Source organism: Lynx canadensis, chromosome B1 (genome assembly GCF_007474595.2).
Source record: "Lynx canadensis isolate LIC74 chromosome B1, mLynCan4.pri.v2, whole genome shotgun sequence".
In the NCBI taxonomy this organism is placed as follows: domain Eukaryota; kingdom Metazoa; phylum Chordata; class Mammalia; order Carnivora; family Felidae; genus Lynx; species Lynx canadensis.
The window spans coordinates 174,792,246-174,808,878 of record NC_044306.2 but is presented as its reverse complement, the minus strand read 5'-3'; the positions used below and the strand labels follow the sequence as shown (position 1 = coordinate 174,808,878).

Sequence of the window (16,633 nt, the reverse complement as noted above, 5' to 3'; positions counted from 1 at the left end):
TAATATCAATTGAACCCCAAGGTAAGAATTTCACAAAAGGATCTCCCTGCCTAGAATAATCACAATATCTTCATTGTTACCAGATCAGACAGTTTAAGGGCCTGCAAGAGAGCTGTAAACGTGCAGGTATTTTCCAAATTCCCATAGAACCCAAGAAAACCCCAATGACCACCCACACACTCTTCAATTCAATCTATTTACAAAGATAAATTAAGGGTAGCACTGTGGTTAATCCAAGCCTTGAGATTAGCAGGACAGTGATGAGTATGCAGGTCAGCTGATAAATGTATCCCTCAAAAGATTTACCTAAACGAACCTGATTTGCAACATTCGAGACATGATATGTTTAAACCATAAGCAAGAATGTCACCATGAGTACAGGTGAAATATTACCCCATTAGTCAAATTAAAAATGCAAAGCAGAAGACTATTCATAAATCATGATAGCAAATGTTTTAAAATATGTAAGTACAGGCAAAGAAAACCTAAATAAACATGGCAAATGGTAATGGATGGGTTGTATTTAATTGTATTCCTTTTTTTTTTTTTCAATTTTAAAGGAAAAGTTACGTTACGGTGTGCTTACAATTAAAGAAATGGAAAACTGAATTAACATCAATAGGCAGGTCTAAATTGATATTAAGTCCAGAGACTGCTAAAGACATAGACAAAAGATTAAAAATGCATTTGTTCTCTAGAGAATTGAAGTCTCAAAGCAAACCAAAGAAGCTAGGATATAAACTGGTAAGAGACCCAACAATGGATCTAATTCCCTAGCTGTGGTTTGGGCACAGGCTGGAAGGAAGCTAGAGATGGCCATGTCTGGAAAAGGGATGTCCAGTGAGGTCAGATGTCTCCTGGTGGCCAAGGAGAACCAACGGCCACCCAAAGGATCGAAACCACCACTCATGCTCACAGGTCACTGGAGAAATCACAGGAGACAAATGAAGGCATGGACCGGGGGAGAGGGGAAAAACCAGGGAGCAGAGGAGAAAGAAGGAAAACAGTACCTTAGCTGCTACTTTCATGTACCTACCGGTAATTAACACAGAGGAAACAAAAAGGTTTCTTCCCAAAAGGAAAAGGACATCATTAAAAAAGAAAAGGACAGACCTGTTTGCCCATGAGTGTGGGAGGTAGGAAACTACACAGCAAGCTTGTTCCAGAAAGTCAAACGCTTTTCCTCTGCTGTAATGAAGCAGAGTGCCACTGTTGGCCCATCCTGCCATATGCTGCTTGTCATATGAGCTGGGGGCCAGTTTCCTCATCTGCAAGATGTGATGGTAAAAGGGCCTACCTCCATAAGGTAGTTTTGAGAATTTAATGACTTAATGCTTAAGGGTTTTATAAACTATCCCAGCTATACACTTTATCTCTTTGAAAGGAAGACACCTCCATCCCTCCTTCCTGCTACCAGGAAAGAGGCAGTAACAGCAAGTGGTTAAGTACAGACTCTGGAGTCAGATGCTACAGTTCAAATCTCAGCTCTGCCACTTGCCAGCCGTGTGATGTTGGCAAGCTAGTTAAGCACTATGAGCCTTTTGGTTTCTCAACTGTAAACTGGGAATGAAGTATCTGAATCGAAGGGTTGTTAGTCCCTAGAAAGCCCTCAGGGCCACCATACGGCAAACACTCAGCTCATACAAGGAAGTTGTACATAAGAACTTCAGCCCTTGCAAAGTTTTCACAATTTATTTATTTCTGATCCAACAGTCAGTCCCACCACATCCCATACTAACTAATTCAGCAGCTGCCCCAGCTCCCAGAAGCCCCAGTCCCAAAGGCCCCCAAGATCCCAAAGCCACGTGAGGTAGTTTCCAATGCACAAGGCACGCCATGCCTCACCGTGTGTACCTCCGTTGGCCTGAAGTTTCCATGCCAAGAACATATTTGTTTATTTCTTGTGCAAATTAAAAATGATTTCTTATGTAGAAATGTGCACCATTGGGTATTAATGAATAACATCACCAAATATCGTTCCCTGAAGGAAGGTCTCTGGAAGGCAGAGATCAAAATCCAAGTATTCTGGTCATTTTTGTTCTTACTTTAAATGCCATTCTAATAAGATTGATTATGCGGTTTTACATCCTGTAGAAACTGAAACCACAAATTAAAGAGAGGAGAGGTAATGCTGTGTAGTTGAAAGAGACCCAGCTAGGGCTAAGCTGTTCACTGACCATGTGAACTCAACTACTTGAAGCCTTCGTTTCTGCACCCGTAAAATGGGTATAACAATACTAATTTTAGAGGTGCCTGGGTGGCTCAGCCAGTTAAGTATCTGACTCTTAATTCTGGCTCAGGTCACGATCTCATGGTCGTGGGATCCAGCCCCCGAGTCCGGCTCTGCACTATAACAGTGTGGGGTCTGCTTGGGATTCTTTCTTTCTCTCTCTGCCCCTCCCCCACTCATGCTCTTTTCTCTCTCTCTCTCTCTCTCTCTCTCTCTCTCAAATAAATAAACGTTTTAAGAAAAACAATACCAACTTTAGAGGGATAGTGTGAGGATTAAATGAGATTACATACGAAAAGCACACTGTAAAGAATAACGAAAATGATGTGGAACCAGCTGAAACTGCCGTTTCTCTAAGTCAAAAGGCTGACCCACACCCAGGGCCGGGCCGGTGCTCTGCTTGACAGTGAGGCTGTGGGGGTGGGGCTCCCCAGGGAAGGGCTGGAGGCAGAGCAGCAGCATCTACTTAGCAGTACGGCTAGTTTCCCCTTCGGACGAATGGCTCGGCTGCATCGGTGTGCCCTACAGCACCGCTGTGACTGGAGCCAGGACAGAGCCCAAGGAAGAGGTTTTCTTTTCGATTCTCGTGAGAACTCAAAGTACGGCGATCTGCAGCTATTGGAGATGTGCCCAACGAGTTCCACATGCCCCAAAAGTCACTGAGAGCCTCACCCTGTGCACCCCTGTAATGGTATCCTACAGAAATAATAACCAGTGTTCTGAACAAGAACCCTGATTTATCAAATCAAGGTTCAGTTCATCCTCCACTTCAGAAGAGAGGAGTTAAGAGCACATTTCCGAGGGGGGAAATTGCCTATGTCCACAAAGGTTAAACTGTTTAAAAATTGGAACACTTGAGAATAGATCCAGAAGAGGCAAATCCATGGAGACAGAAGCAGAGAGGTCGCCGGAGGGTGGCTGGGGGAGGGCGGTGGGGTGTGGACGGTGACTGTTTAATGGGTACAGAGTTTCAGTTTGGGATGATGGAAACATTCTGGAACAAGGCAGTAGTGACGGCTTACATCATTATGAATGTACTTAATGCTACCGAACTGTACCTTTAATGGTAACTTTTTATGTTTTGTCTATTTTACCACAGTTTTTTTTAATACAAAAAAAAAAAAAAAAAGGAACAGACGATGTTTGAGTGCCTACTATACTAATAAGCATTTTACATGCAGGATGTCACAACAATGTTACCATATAAATATTATTTATTATCCTCCTTTTAAAAACAGGTGGAAATGGAGACTCCATGAGGTAATGTGACTTCCCTCAAATCAAAGTGAGGCCAGGACTAGAAGGTGCGCCTCCAGGGCGGGCTTTATGCACTACTCACACCCACTGGCTCTCTGAAAACACACTTACGTGAAACTTCATGGTTGGATAACCTGAAAGCTTAATGGATTAATGAGCTTAGGTAAAAGGTGCTGCCAATGACCAGAAATATTGACAGGAGAGTTCATACAAATTCTGACTCTCTGAAGCAAGTTTTCAATAACACATATGAATATCGAATTGTTCTGGAACACTAAAACATCCATACCTTCATTTTTCATGATGTAGCGAACAATCTGCCCAACGGTGTCACTGTTTTCATTTACACTGTCATTCAACTCTGAAAGAGAAGGCAGAGGAGGGTATGGGTTAAATTGGTCACTTCTGTGGATTGCATGACACCTCACTGAACAGTCTCAAGAAAGCTCTTGTCGTGGCACTAAGGGTCTAGGCTTTCTTCCTTCAGCCCCAAACTGCCTGGTGCACAGTCCATGGTGATTTCCTTGGCATATATAACAGACATAATGAGTACCAGAATTATCCATCAACTGTCTTCCCAAGTCCAAACACCCACTCACTTTCATGCATCTGTATCAGTCATTACTACTATATTTCTCTCTCATCATTTCCTTAAACCCTTAGGGGAAATGGGAAGAAGATAGTTAATTAAAAGAAAAAATTCTCCTTGGATTGATTGATTGATTGATTGATTGATTGATTTTGCATGCAAGCAAGTAGGGGAGGGACAGAGAGAGAGGGAGACACAGAATCCGAAGCAGACCCCATGCTCAGTGCAGAGTCTGACGCGGAGTTCAATCTCACAACTGCAGATCACAACGTGAACCGATATCAAGAGTCTGACACTTAACCAACTGAGCCACCCAGGCACCCCCGGCCTTGGATTTTCTTTTAATTGCAGGTATACTACATTAATTTAGAGTATGAACTTCTTTGGGGGCAATTATTCATCCATGTTTATAAGCCTCTCCTTTCTTTTAAATACACTTGCAACTGACCTAAATATCAGCCGTGGTTATTTGCCCACAAACCGTTAACTTTATGAGACTCTGTATATGTGACAGTGTTTGAAGAAAAATCAAACCTCCACTCTGAAACTGTGTAATTTCAGGGAGGAAGGAAAAAGGAGGGTTGAAATACACCATCTTAGTTCACAGAGAACGAATCAAGGTGTGCAGTGTCCTACTCGTGTACCTGGGAAGGTGTCTTTCTCCATCCACAGTCGGCTTCCCCCTCTGTGAAAACACACGTCTGGCCGGACGGTGCAAATGTTGACCTGCTAAGCCGGCTTACAGAGCATCTTTGAAGGAGGGGAGGAGGAGGCTTGCTTTCTATTGACAAACACTCAGCTTTGGTTTGCTCACAGCTACACATGACTCATCCTGCAACCGGGTTCTCTCTCTGCCTCAAAGGTCAGTGGGGGTGGGAAAAACCAACAGGCCAGCAGGCTGGCAAGGAATGAGGAAGCTCTCCCCAGTCCGCCCTTTGGACTTTCTTGAAAGGTGACCTACTCCAAATGCCCCCCTCTGCAAAAACTGACCTTTGAGGAGCTGAAAGGGATAAGGAAGGTTAGCTACTACTCCCCAACTCCAAGTCTGGAAATGTCCCTGAAGGATGGTTGAAAAAAAACATCTATGAAGAAAGAAAATCTCATTCTCTTGGGTTTTTCTGAACACTGCCTAACACTCCACGTTAAGAGGAAAAGGTAAGATATCCTCAAGTTAATCTAAGGCACCATTTCTTGCCACACTTTTATCGTACTGTTGACACAATTATTTTACTTAATAAATATAAATTTCAGTCACACAGATTTAAGATTGAATTCCCCCAGCAAGAGTAATACCATACAAGTGGTGAGAGCTATTTATATTTCACATTATCCTTATTAGCATCTCTTTTAATAATAATAGTAAGGATTCATATTTACTGAGTGGGCTTATGTGCCAAATACCAAATGCATCATCTCTCTAAATTCCACAATAATCCTACAAAGTGGAGATCACTGCCCTCATTTAAATTAAATTAAATTGGCATGAAATTAACTAAGATTAAATTCTAGTTAAATTATACATAGTAGGGATTTAGAGCATATGTGACTTGCCCAAGGTCACAAGGAATGAGCTGGTAGGTGTTTCGTAAAGGACAGGCAGGTTTCAAGCTCTAGGTGGGGTTACTACGAAATCTACACGGACACTCTGCCATACCACCTACTGTGAAGATGGACCATTTTGCCTCATAGAGATGGAAAATACATATGACTGGTTACTTATTTCAAAATTGCCCCCACTTGGGCACCTGGCTGGCTCAGTCAGTACAGCATGCGACTCTTGATCTCAGAGTGGTGGGTTCGAGCCCCACACTAGGTGTAGAGATTAAAAATAAAATAAAATCGTAAAAAAAAAAAAATCGTCCCTATCCACATCTCCATAAAGAGAATGCAGGTATTTACCTATCTTTTCAACCTTTTCCTCTTCCACATCTTGCTCGGCTTCTGTTGTACAACGATAGCCTTTCTTCTTGAGCAGGTGGCAGATGAGGACGCCGAAGAGACCCATGATGAAGAACACAGGGACGAGCGCATATGCAATATACTCTGGGTGTCCATTGCCAGTATTGTTAGTGGGCGATGTGTCGTCTCCGTTTTGGAGTGCAATGTGCGGCTGCCACCATTGTCTACAGGAAGAAATACACACGGCCACGTCAGATGTCGGTCGGAGGCAAGAAAAACCTGACAACACTGGGGAACGTGCACGTTAAATCCGAGTCTCCTCCCCAAACCGTGGGCCACGCGGAGACTGGTGGGTCTGGCAGCACAGAACACAGGCTGAGGGCCAGGCTTGCCTCAAAGTCTGAGTCCCCTTCCTGTCCCTGCTCCTCATAAACTAGGTCCCACCCTGGGAATTTCTTTCAAACCTCCCAAGCTAGTGTGTGCTTCTTCAGCTGTGGCAGCACCCACACAGGGCAGAAAGCATGTACAGAGTTCCGGTGAAACATAAGCACAAAGCAAACACACTATTGTTCGGTGGCATTATAGCGGGGTGCTTAGTGGTTAAGAGCATGGACCCAGGAGACCCGGGTTCAAGTCCTGGCTGTACCACCAGCAGCTGGGTGACACTGGGCAATAACTTAGCATCTCCATGCCTCAGTTTCTCGTGAAACAGGTATACTAATAGAAGCGTCCCACCCTTCTAGGGTGTTATGAAGGTGAAATAAATTATCCACGTAAAACATTTCAACCTTTTTGACAACATACTAAATGCTCAACTACGGCATCACCATGCTAGGTGTGTGTGATATATCACTGAGTAAAACAAAGATCCTTGTCCTCATGGAGCTTATGTTCTAGAAGGGTTTAGTAAGCTGACAGACCTAAAATATGCGAAAGAGAAAAATCCAGAATGGCATCAGTCCCTAACAAAACACATGGGCAGGTCACAGGTTGAGAGAAATGCCGTGGAAGGCATATACATGGGTAAACAGAAGAAAGAATAACAGCAGGGACCTGTTTTATGACAACAAAAATAGGGCGGCTGGGAAGGAGGCATCTTTCAGAGAAAAGGAGAAATTTGCCTGTGGGCATGTCAAAGCATCACATGGACTTATTTACCAGAGGTGGCAGACATCCAATCCTGCAGGGATACCACACGTAGGCTCCCAAGAGGTGCATGAGCATGGGGATCTGAATCTCCTCTATGAAGGACAGTGAGAGGCAGAGAGCCTGGTGCAGTCATGAGACATGGCCAATGAAGATACCAGAGAAAGAGCAAATTACATAGAAAACCAGCTCACAGACACAAAATGAGAAGAGAATTATGAAACGAAGGAGGGGGTCAGGTAGGATGAGAAGTAAAGGGAAATGTGAGGTTTGATGGAAATGAAGGCTCGTTATTTGGAATACTCAGATTCTGAAGTGCTAAAATGAAGTTCTCTATATCAGGGAGATTCACAGTGCTGCTTAAGAAACCCAGAAATAGGAGATGCCAGGGTGGCTCAGTTGGTTAAGCATCCAAGTCTTGATTTTGGCTCTAGTCATGATCTCGTGATTTGTGAACTTGAGCCTTGCATCAGGCTCTGCACTGACAGCGTGGGGCCTGCTTGGGATTCATTCTCTCTCTCTCTCTCTCTCTCTCTCTCTCTCCCTCTGCCTTAAAAAAATTAAAAAAGAAAAAAACAGAAAAGAAACTCAGAAATTGGAAAACTAAATACACTTAATTATAAGCTCTCTCAAAGAGTGTTTTGATAAAAAAGAATCCATGTGGCAATGATTGAATGGGACAAATATCAGGTGTGAAATAACCACATTGCATTATTGCAGCAAACAGAATCCCAATTTGCAAACCAGAGGCCATACAAAGGGCTATCAGTCTTTCACATGGAAATATCCATTACCTTTGAACATGAAAGGAAATTGCTGGTTTCTTAGGTTTGTAAAAGGCTGCTTTCATTATTTTATCAGACAATCTCTAGAATTGGGGATAACCTATTTTTTTTTCTGATTTATCTTCCAGGAATCAATATAATAAATGAATGAACAAATAATGGAAGTACACGCACACACACACACACACACACACTTCCCTAAAAATGCACAATATATCATCTAAATCAGGATTTAACTACCAGCCTTCAGTAAAAACCGGAAACATTTCTTTAACTCCTTTATAATTCTAAGTAAGTCTTATTTAAAAATTCCTTTTTTTAAGTTTATTTATTTATTTTGAGAGAGAGAGAAAGCAGGGGAGGGGTAGAGAGAGGGAGACAGAATCCCAAGCAGGCTCTGTGCTATCAGCACAGAGTCCGAAATGGGACTCAGACCCATGAAACCACAAGATAGTGACCTGAGCCAAAATAAAGAGTCGGACGCTTAACCGACTGAGGCATCCAGGTGTCCCTATTAATTCCTTTTTAGTAACATATATTCCATGTAACAGGAATAGGTGAAGCAGGCAACATGCTAAGACCGAGAGAGTTTTTACTCAGAATCATGGTCTGTTTCAATCTGGAAGTGACAACCAATTCTCTTTGGAGGGCAGCAGGAATAGGGACAAAAGCGGAGGGGCTCAGAATTGGAGCCAACAGCTCCTCCTGAATCAGGGGGTTGAGAATGTGTCTTTATCATCCATTTGGTATTTGGCAAACCCTTGCAAATACTACATTATTTAGAGTCTGTGATTTACAAACAAGTATCAGTCACTTAATCTCGTAATTATTCTACCATGGGAAAACTGAAGAGATATGAATCTAAATTAGTGAAACATGAATTACAGAGAGACGCAATATAGCACTGGGTTACAAGGTCAGAACGCCCGACATGAATAACAGTTTCGCCATCTATTAGGCATGTCACCTTGGGCAAGTTACTTCATTGTTCTATGTTCAGTTGCCTCATTATTAAATAAAATCAAAATGATTATATCTTTCTAGGATGATTTTAAAACATGGCCCCAAATCCTTTGGTACTGCTCCAACCGAGAAGTCTGTACGTCCTACCCTTGAGTATATACTCTGAGGTTTGCCTGATCAATAGAATATGGAGTGACACTTTGTCAGTTTCCACCTCCTGTCTCTTGGGGCACTTGCTTTTGGAAACTAATCACCCTGCCGTGCAGAAACCGAAGGTTCCTCAAGAAAAGAACCCAATAACAGTCATCAACTTGCCAACTCTGTAACTGAGTATCTTAGAAGTAGACCCGAGGGCCCCAGCTAGTGATGCATGGAACAAACATGAGCTGTTTCTGAACCCTGACAAGTTGTAGATTTCTAAGCAAAATGAGTGACTGTTGTTGTTTTGAGCCACGAAGCTTTGAGGTGAATTGTTATACACCAAATAGAAACTAGAAGACTACTTCATGGAGTCATCGTAAGGATTAAATATATTAATATGTAAAGCACGTAGAAGAGTGTTTAGGAAGAGGCACGCATTGTAAAAGTGTTTACTCACCACCTTGATAGAACTGTACTATCCAATATGGTGGCCACTAGCCACAAGTAGCTATTTAAATTTAAGTCAATTAAGAGGCGCCTGGGTGGCTCAGTTGGTTAAGCGTCTGACTCTTGACTTCCGCTGAGGTCATGATCCATGGTTTGTGAGATGGAACCCTGCGTTGAGCTCTGCACTTGACAGCATGGAGCCTGCTTGGATTCTCGCTCTCTCTCTCTCTCTCTCTCTCTGCCCCTCCCTCGCTCACACGCATGCTCTTTTTCTCTCTCACTTTCAAAAATAAACATTTTAAATGTAAGCCAATAAAAATGACATAAAATTAAAAATCCGGTTCTTCAGTTGCATTAATCACATTCTAAGCGTTCAGTAGTCACATGGGTAGTAATTGCTACCATACTGGACAGGTCAGATAAAAAACCATTTTCGGGGCCCCCGGGTGGCTCTGTCGGTTAAGCATCAGACTTCAGCTCAGGTCATGATCTCATGGTTTGTGAGTTTGAGCCCCACGTCAGGCTCTGTGTTGACAGCTCAGAGCCTGGAGCCTGCTTCGGATTCTGTGTCTCCTGCTCTTTGTCCCTCTGTTGCTTGTGCTCTCTCTCTCTCTCTCTCAAAGCAAATAAATAAACATTAAAAAAATTTTAAGAACATTTTCATCATCTCAAAAGTTCTGTTTGACAGCCCTGTTATAGACTACAAAGAACTGCTAAAAAGCGGTTGACTTGAGAATCTACTGTGACCTACCATAGCAATTCAATAAAAATAACTTTAAAATTACAAAGTAACTATTGACAAATAATGACTTAAAACATTGTTAACTTAGGCAATTTAGTTTTCCTTCAGTTTACACTAAAGACTTGTTTTAGAGACATTGACCATCTTTCTCTTTCTCCCCAGCTGAGTCATATCTGAATTACAAACAAATTATTTGAATCCAATTGAATAGCAAAAGTGGTCGCCACACTCTCTATAAAACAAAAAATGGCAACAATATGAATTTTGATCATGGGATAGTAAGAAAATATCTAAGTCAATCATTATCCACCCATTTGATGGAATAATATGCATCATTTAAAACTATAAAGATTTCATGAAGACATGAGAAAACACTTAAGATACAATGTTGAATATAAAAGGCTTGATTCAACATCTTACATACAGTATGGTCCAACTAGTTTTTTTAAAAATGCAAGAAGGCATAAAATGTACAAAGCAATGACCAAAATATTAAGTGATTTCAGGTAACTAAATAATAGAATAACTTTAAATTTTATTTTTATACTTATCTATAATTTTCTAAAATTCATATGTATGTATTACTTTTGTACTAAAGTGGTAGACACCTTAGGAAAAAAAAAAAAAAAAAAGATACAAAACAGAGGTGGTCAGCCATTTGGGAATCACAGACCCCTCTGGTAAACTGTTGGATGCTATGACGGTTCCCTTTCCAAATTTTGCCTTCAAGTTCTACAAGCTCTGAATCCCAAGTTCATGTAAGGGCAAAGTGAATCGATAAGGATGATGCCTAAGTTTCTGCTTGATAACAATGGTGGACATTGATGTCATTTATCAAGATGGGAAGTAACTTTAAAGAAAAAGGAAGCTTGCTTGGTGTGATGTGTTGAATTTTACCTCCCTCCCAATTCAAATGCTGAAGTATCCCAAGTACCTCAGAATGTGGCCTTATTAAAATATGGGTCTTTACAAAGGTAATCAAATTAAAATGAGGTCATTAGAGTGGACTCAAATCCCACATGTCCTTATCAAAGGAGAAATGTGGAGCCAGACAGGTACAAAGGGAAAACACAATGTGGAGATACAGGCAGAGATGGGGTGATGCTTCTAAAGGCCAAAGACTTCCATGAAACCACCAGAAGCTAGGAGAGAGGCATGAAATAGATTCTTCTTCACAGCCCTCAGAAGGAAGCAACTCTGCCGGGCTTGATCTTGGAATTCCAGCCTCCAGAAGTGTGAGGCTCTTTTTTAAGCCACCCAGTTTGTGGTACTTTGCGACAGCAGCCCAAGAAAACTAATATACTCGGCATGAGAGGACGCTATCACGAGTTCAGTTTTGAACATGGGGACAACCAGACGGAAATATCCAGTGAGAAAACCGGATCCACTCCATGAGGAAGCTGAGGGAGAGAAGCCAGGGTTCTACCCTAGAACAGAGGATAGAGTTTCCAAAAGGAATGAGCAGTCAGCAAGGTCAGAAGCTGCAAGAGAGAGCAACTAAAATAGGAAAATGGAAAATCAGTGCAGCCATATGTAAAACAATAAGTTCCTCAAAAGTTAAAAATAGAACTACCTATGATCCAGCAGTCCAACTTATCCTATTACCCAAAAGGACTGAAATCAGGATCTTAAAGAGATAACTGCTTCCCATATTCACTGCAAGTATTATTTACAATAGCCAAGATATGGAATCAACCTAGTGTTTGTTCACTGATGACTAAATATAAAGAAAGACGATGTACATATACAACCAAATCCCTTTCGGCCTTAAAAAAGAAGGAAATCCAGGGGCGCCTGGGTGGCTCAGTTGGTTAAGCGTCTGACTTCAGCTCGGGTCACGATCTCACGGTCCGTGAGTTCAAGCCCCACGTCGGGCTCTGTGCTGACAGCTCGGAGCCTAGAGCCTGCTTTGGATTCTGTGTCTTGCTCTCTCTGCTCCTCCCCGCTCACACTCTGTGTGTGTGTGTGTCTCTCTCTCCCACAAATAAACATTAAAAAAAATTAAAAAAAAAAAAAAAAAAAAGGAAATCCTGCCATAGACAACAGTTAAATGGTCCAGGAGGGCATTAGTGAAAAAATGTACATAAGTGAAAAAGCCAGTCACAGAAGGACACACACTGCATAATTCCACTTTAGGAGCAATCTAAAATAGTCAAATTTATAGAAACAGAGAGTAGAATGGTGATTGCCTGGAGTGGGGGAGGAGAAAATGGGTAGTTCCTATTGAATGGGTATAATGTTTCTATCCTGCAGCACAGCATTGTGCCTGCTGTTAACAATACTGTATCATGCACTTAAAACTTTGTTAAGAGGGCTGATCTCATGTTAAATGTTCTTAACACAATTTAAAAAAAGAAACAAGAAACAAACAACCTGAGAAGACTCTTTAGAAAAAGAATTGAGAACTCAGACAAGTCAGGCAACATAGAAGTTTCTAAGGACTCATGGGAAACCATTAGTTTCTAATTTAAGAAGCTGCTTGGAATTTTTTAAACTTTCTCCTTGTACTTTACTTCCTGTTTTTCTGTAGTTTCTTGAAGTAAACTTCAAAACCCCAAAATAAATAAATACATACATACAATGAAAAAATAAATTAAATTGGAAGGAAAATAGATCTTCGTGGCCTTGGACAGCAGTTTTTCAGTAGACCAGAATGTAAGATTCGATTTCCTGGTTTGAAGAAGAGAGACTGAGCTCAGTGTACCCCTTCTAAAAGCCCAGTAGAAGCACAAAAAGGGTAGTAGGGTAGTTCACCTTCAGGGTGAGAGGAAGAAATTTCTGTTTGGAGTTTTGTTTTGTTTTTAAGCGGCTGAAACCAATGTATTTACATACGAAAAGGGCAAAAGGAAAAGACTGAGAGGGAATAAGGAGTGATAGCCTTGAGGAGATTTCCATAGGCAGGCAGATTAAATACTGGAATGGGGGAAAAAAATTCACTTCTTCCTGAATCAGGGGGTCTGTGAGTTAGAGAGCTCAATAGTGGGCTGAAGGAAGTTGAGGGCACAAGGTGCATGACACCTCCATTTTCTCTCAGAATAAATAGGAAGAGATGACATCTGTTGAGATCTGGGGGCAGCAGGTGGGCCTGGCGGAGAGACTGAGCGAACAGGAGAGGAACAGGAGAGGGCTGTGCACAGGCACTCAGGGCACAGCCGAGAGGAGCACCCCAAATCTCCAGCAAGGCTAACCCATGTGGAGAGGTCCACACAAGCTGGAAAGCCCAGCACAGTAAGGGACCAGCGATCAGAGTCAGAACCAAAAGCATACAGAGCCATAGTAAACTAGGAAGAGAACTGTTTTGGGGGAGATGGTGTTCCAGAAGAGATGGAAGTGTGGCTCAGAGTGGTTTATTTCTCTGTTACCACTGACAACAATAACTACCACATTTACAGAGCATTTAGGAGCCAACGCTAAGCTAAGCATCAAATCTTCACGACAAACTTAGGGCAGAGTTAGAGGTCTGTCCCCACATTACAGATGGGGAAAGGAGGCACAGAAACGTACAGCAACCATCCCAAGGTCACCCCGCTACTTGGTGGCCGTGCCTCAATTCAAACCAGTCCGTCTGGATGCTGCTTGCCTTTATATTGTTTCCTCTTACCTTCTGGAAGCCTGGGTCTCCACATACGTAAAACTGTGCCTATATGTAACTGGGCACCATCCAAGTACAAATGCGTGTGTAAGGTATATTTTAATTAGTTCTCTTTCAACAATATTTTATCATTTAGCTACGTCTCTGTCAAAATGCTAAATGCTGGTTTGCTCTCCTATTTCACAACTTAGAGTAAAGACTCCCCAAACTTCAAAACCGTGGTTTCCAATTATCGCAGCAAGAAGTAGGATAGGTTTGAAAAATGCCCAGCACTAATGGACAAATACGAAACTGTTTTTTGTCCCCGTCTCTGACCTCCCTCCCCACTCCAAAATCTGACCCAGGCCGCAACCCAGGTCCACTCAGCCTCTTCAAAAAGAAGCCCATCGCCTCATCTGGAGTTTGTCCTGCACACAGCAAGCCCACCGAAGCAGGGAGTTCTTGGCTCTCAAGGAGGAATGTGATTCCCTTCAGCAACATCGCAAGTAAAAAATGTTTAACAAAAGCCAGTGTCATCAAAATCCTTTGGATTTTTCCTAGACCCAGCCAGGTTTGGTTTCTTCATTGCATTTTGAGGACCCACTATGTATTGTGACTTGCCAACATCTCATTAAGAAGGTCACAAAAGAAGACGTGATTAAAAAAAAAAAAAAAAGCCTGCAGATGGCAAGGAACTGAGGAAGAGCTCTGAAGAAATGGCTCCAAGTCAATCCCCAAAATCAAAAGCAGCTTTTTAGCTTGTTTCTAAATAATACTTGTATTTCCAACTGACCTCAGTGGTCAGAGGAGCTGAGAACCCTGGAAATGGCATTCCTCAAACCCAGTGGGCATTGCTCGAGGTTGCTAAACAATGGGGAAGACGAAGCTAATAACCAGAGACTACAGATAAGGAGGCCCTTGTGACCTCTCCCAAGCAGCTTTGCTCCAACCAAGGGACATTTTGATGGTTCTGATAGGTATCCTTCCACTTTTATCAGGAAAGGGTACACATTCTCAGAATCTAGGGTTTCCCAGCAGGGTGACCTGACAGCTCAGTGATGGAAAAGGCACTGGCTGGTATATAGATAACCCACACGAAGCCTGGCTGGAAAATCACTTTTAAACACACACACGCCCTATTTTGTTTTTAGTGAAGATTCAAATCACGGTGCCCAAGAGCAGTCTATTTTTGGTCTAGATTACTAAGATCAATAGACGTACATTTCCCTAAAAGGGTTTTTCTTCATTCAGCTTTGCCACTGGCTACCTCTGTGATCTGAACAAGTCGCTTTACCTCTGTGGACCTCAGTCTGCTCAGCTGAAAAATTATGAGCTGCAGCCAATGGTTCTCCATGGCTCTCCACGTTCCCAACCTTCTCCAGCCCCATCCGCAAAGTGTGACTGGAGATAAAAAACACAAGCTGACCCTGTTGTGTCCATCAGGCAAAATCCAAAAAGCCCTGAGAACAAAAACTTTTATGATTCACTTCATAGCAAAACCAAATCTGAGAAGCACATTGGTGGCCACACCTGTTCTGCTCTGATGTGAAGCTATATATGACCTCTATTCCGGTGAGTGTGCTGCATAAGCATTGACGTATTTGATCAGATTTCTTTTTTTTTTTTAAGTTTATTTATTTTGAGAGAGACAAAGATAGCATTGGCTGGGGGAGGGGCAGAGGGAGAAGGAGAGAGAATCCCAGGCAGTTTCCATGCCGCCAGCACTGAGCCCGACGTGGGGCTCGAACTCATGAAACCATGAGATCGTGACCTGAGCCAAAATCATGAGTCGGACGCCTAACCGACTGAGCCACCTGGGTAGGAGCCCCTTGATTCGGCTTCTGAAGCAGTGGATTACATTTGTAAAGTTTCAGCCTTGGGCCCCAAGGGTTTCAAATCTCTACGAGGTGGGTATTATCCTTTTATAGAAGGGGAATCGCAGATTCGGGGAGTCCGAAGTCACACAGTTAAAAACTGGTAAGAGCCTGCATGAAAACCAGGCAGGTGCTCGCGACCAGCCCACATGCAGCTTCTCAAACACCACTTTAGCATGATTGATCTATGAGCTTCTGCAAAACGACCTGCTTTATTAAGTTAATTGTCGAAACACAGTTTAAATCAATTACATACACTAATGATAGGGGCAAATACATAACAAATTCTACAAAACTAAATCATCCCCAAATTATTTCTATTTTGGCTACAGAGATAAAACCAAAGTCACAGAGCTTTTAAGACCATCCCCGACAGTGCCAGTTATTGAGACAGAGCATCTATGCAGACACATTTTTAAAAAGCTTAAAATGAATGGGGAGAACAAATGAGCTCAAAGGGAAACCAGAAAGACAATGGAAGTCAGTATAAATAAGTGCTAACCTTTGTAGTGAAACTTCAGGCCACCGCCAACTTCTATACAACTTCCAGATAAACAGCTGCTACAGCCCTCCCCACCCCCACTCTGAATCTGTGACCAGGCAGGGAGGGGACATCCAGATAGGATCCAGCCGCCCAGAATCCACCCACCCATGACAGTGCACCCACTCAGTTACCATTATTTTGTCAAAGTCCTTGAAATGTTCCATGACACTGGAGCACAGAACTCTGATTCGGGACAGTGAAGACCACTCTGGGAACAGACAGGGGCCGAGACACCTTCCCCAGCAAATCGTGCATAAATCAGCAATGCCCAGCTATGAATCCCTGGTTTTCAGAAGCCTTCCGCTAAGACGTCCCTTGGAAAATGCAGCTGTCCCTGAGGCTTCTGCTAATACCTGTGTGAGATCAGTGGTACCCTGGAGGATGCCAAAACGGAGAGTTCAGCAGCACCCAGACCTGTGGGAGAGGGAAACAGGGAGGGACGAGT

The 16,633-nt window shown here is 42.6% G+C and overlaps 1 protein-coding gene across 1 annotated transcript in view; it reads right to left on the bottom strand.

Annotated features, from left to right (window-relative positions):
• RELL1 (RELT like 1) overlaps positions 1–16,633 on the bottom strand; it is a 68,492-nt gene that overhangs the window by 29,846 nt on the left and 22,013 nt on the right. Inside the window, 3 exon segments of the mRNA XM_030314055.1 lie at positions 3,777–3,848; positions 5,976–6,155; positions 6,158–6,199. Coding sequence (XP_030169915.1) covers positions 3,777–3,848; positions 5,976–6,155; positions 6,158–6,199 — 294 coding nt within the window.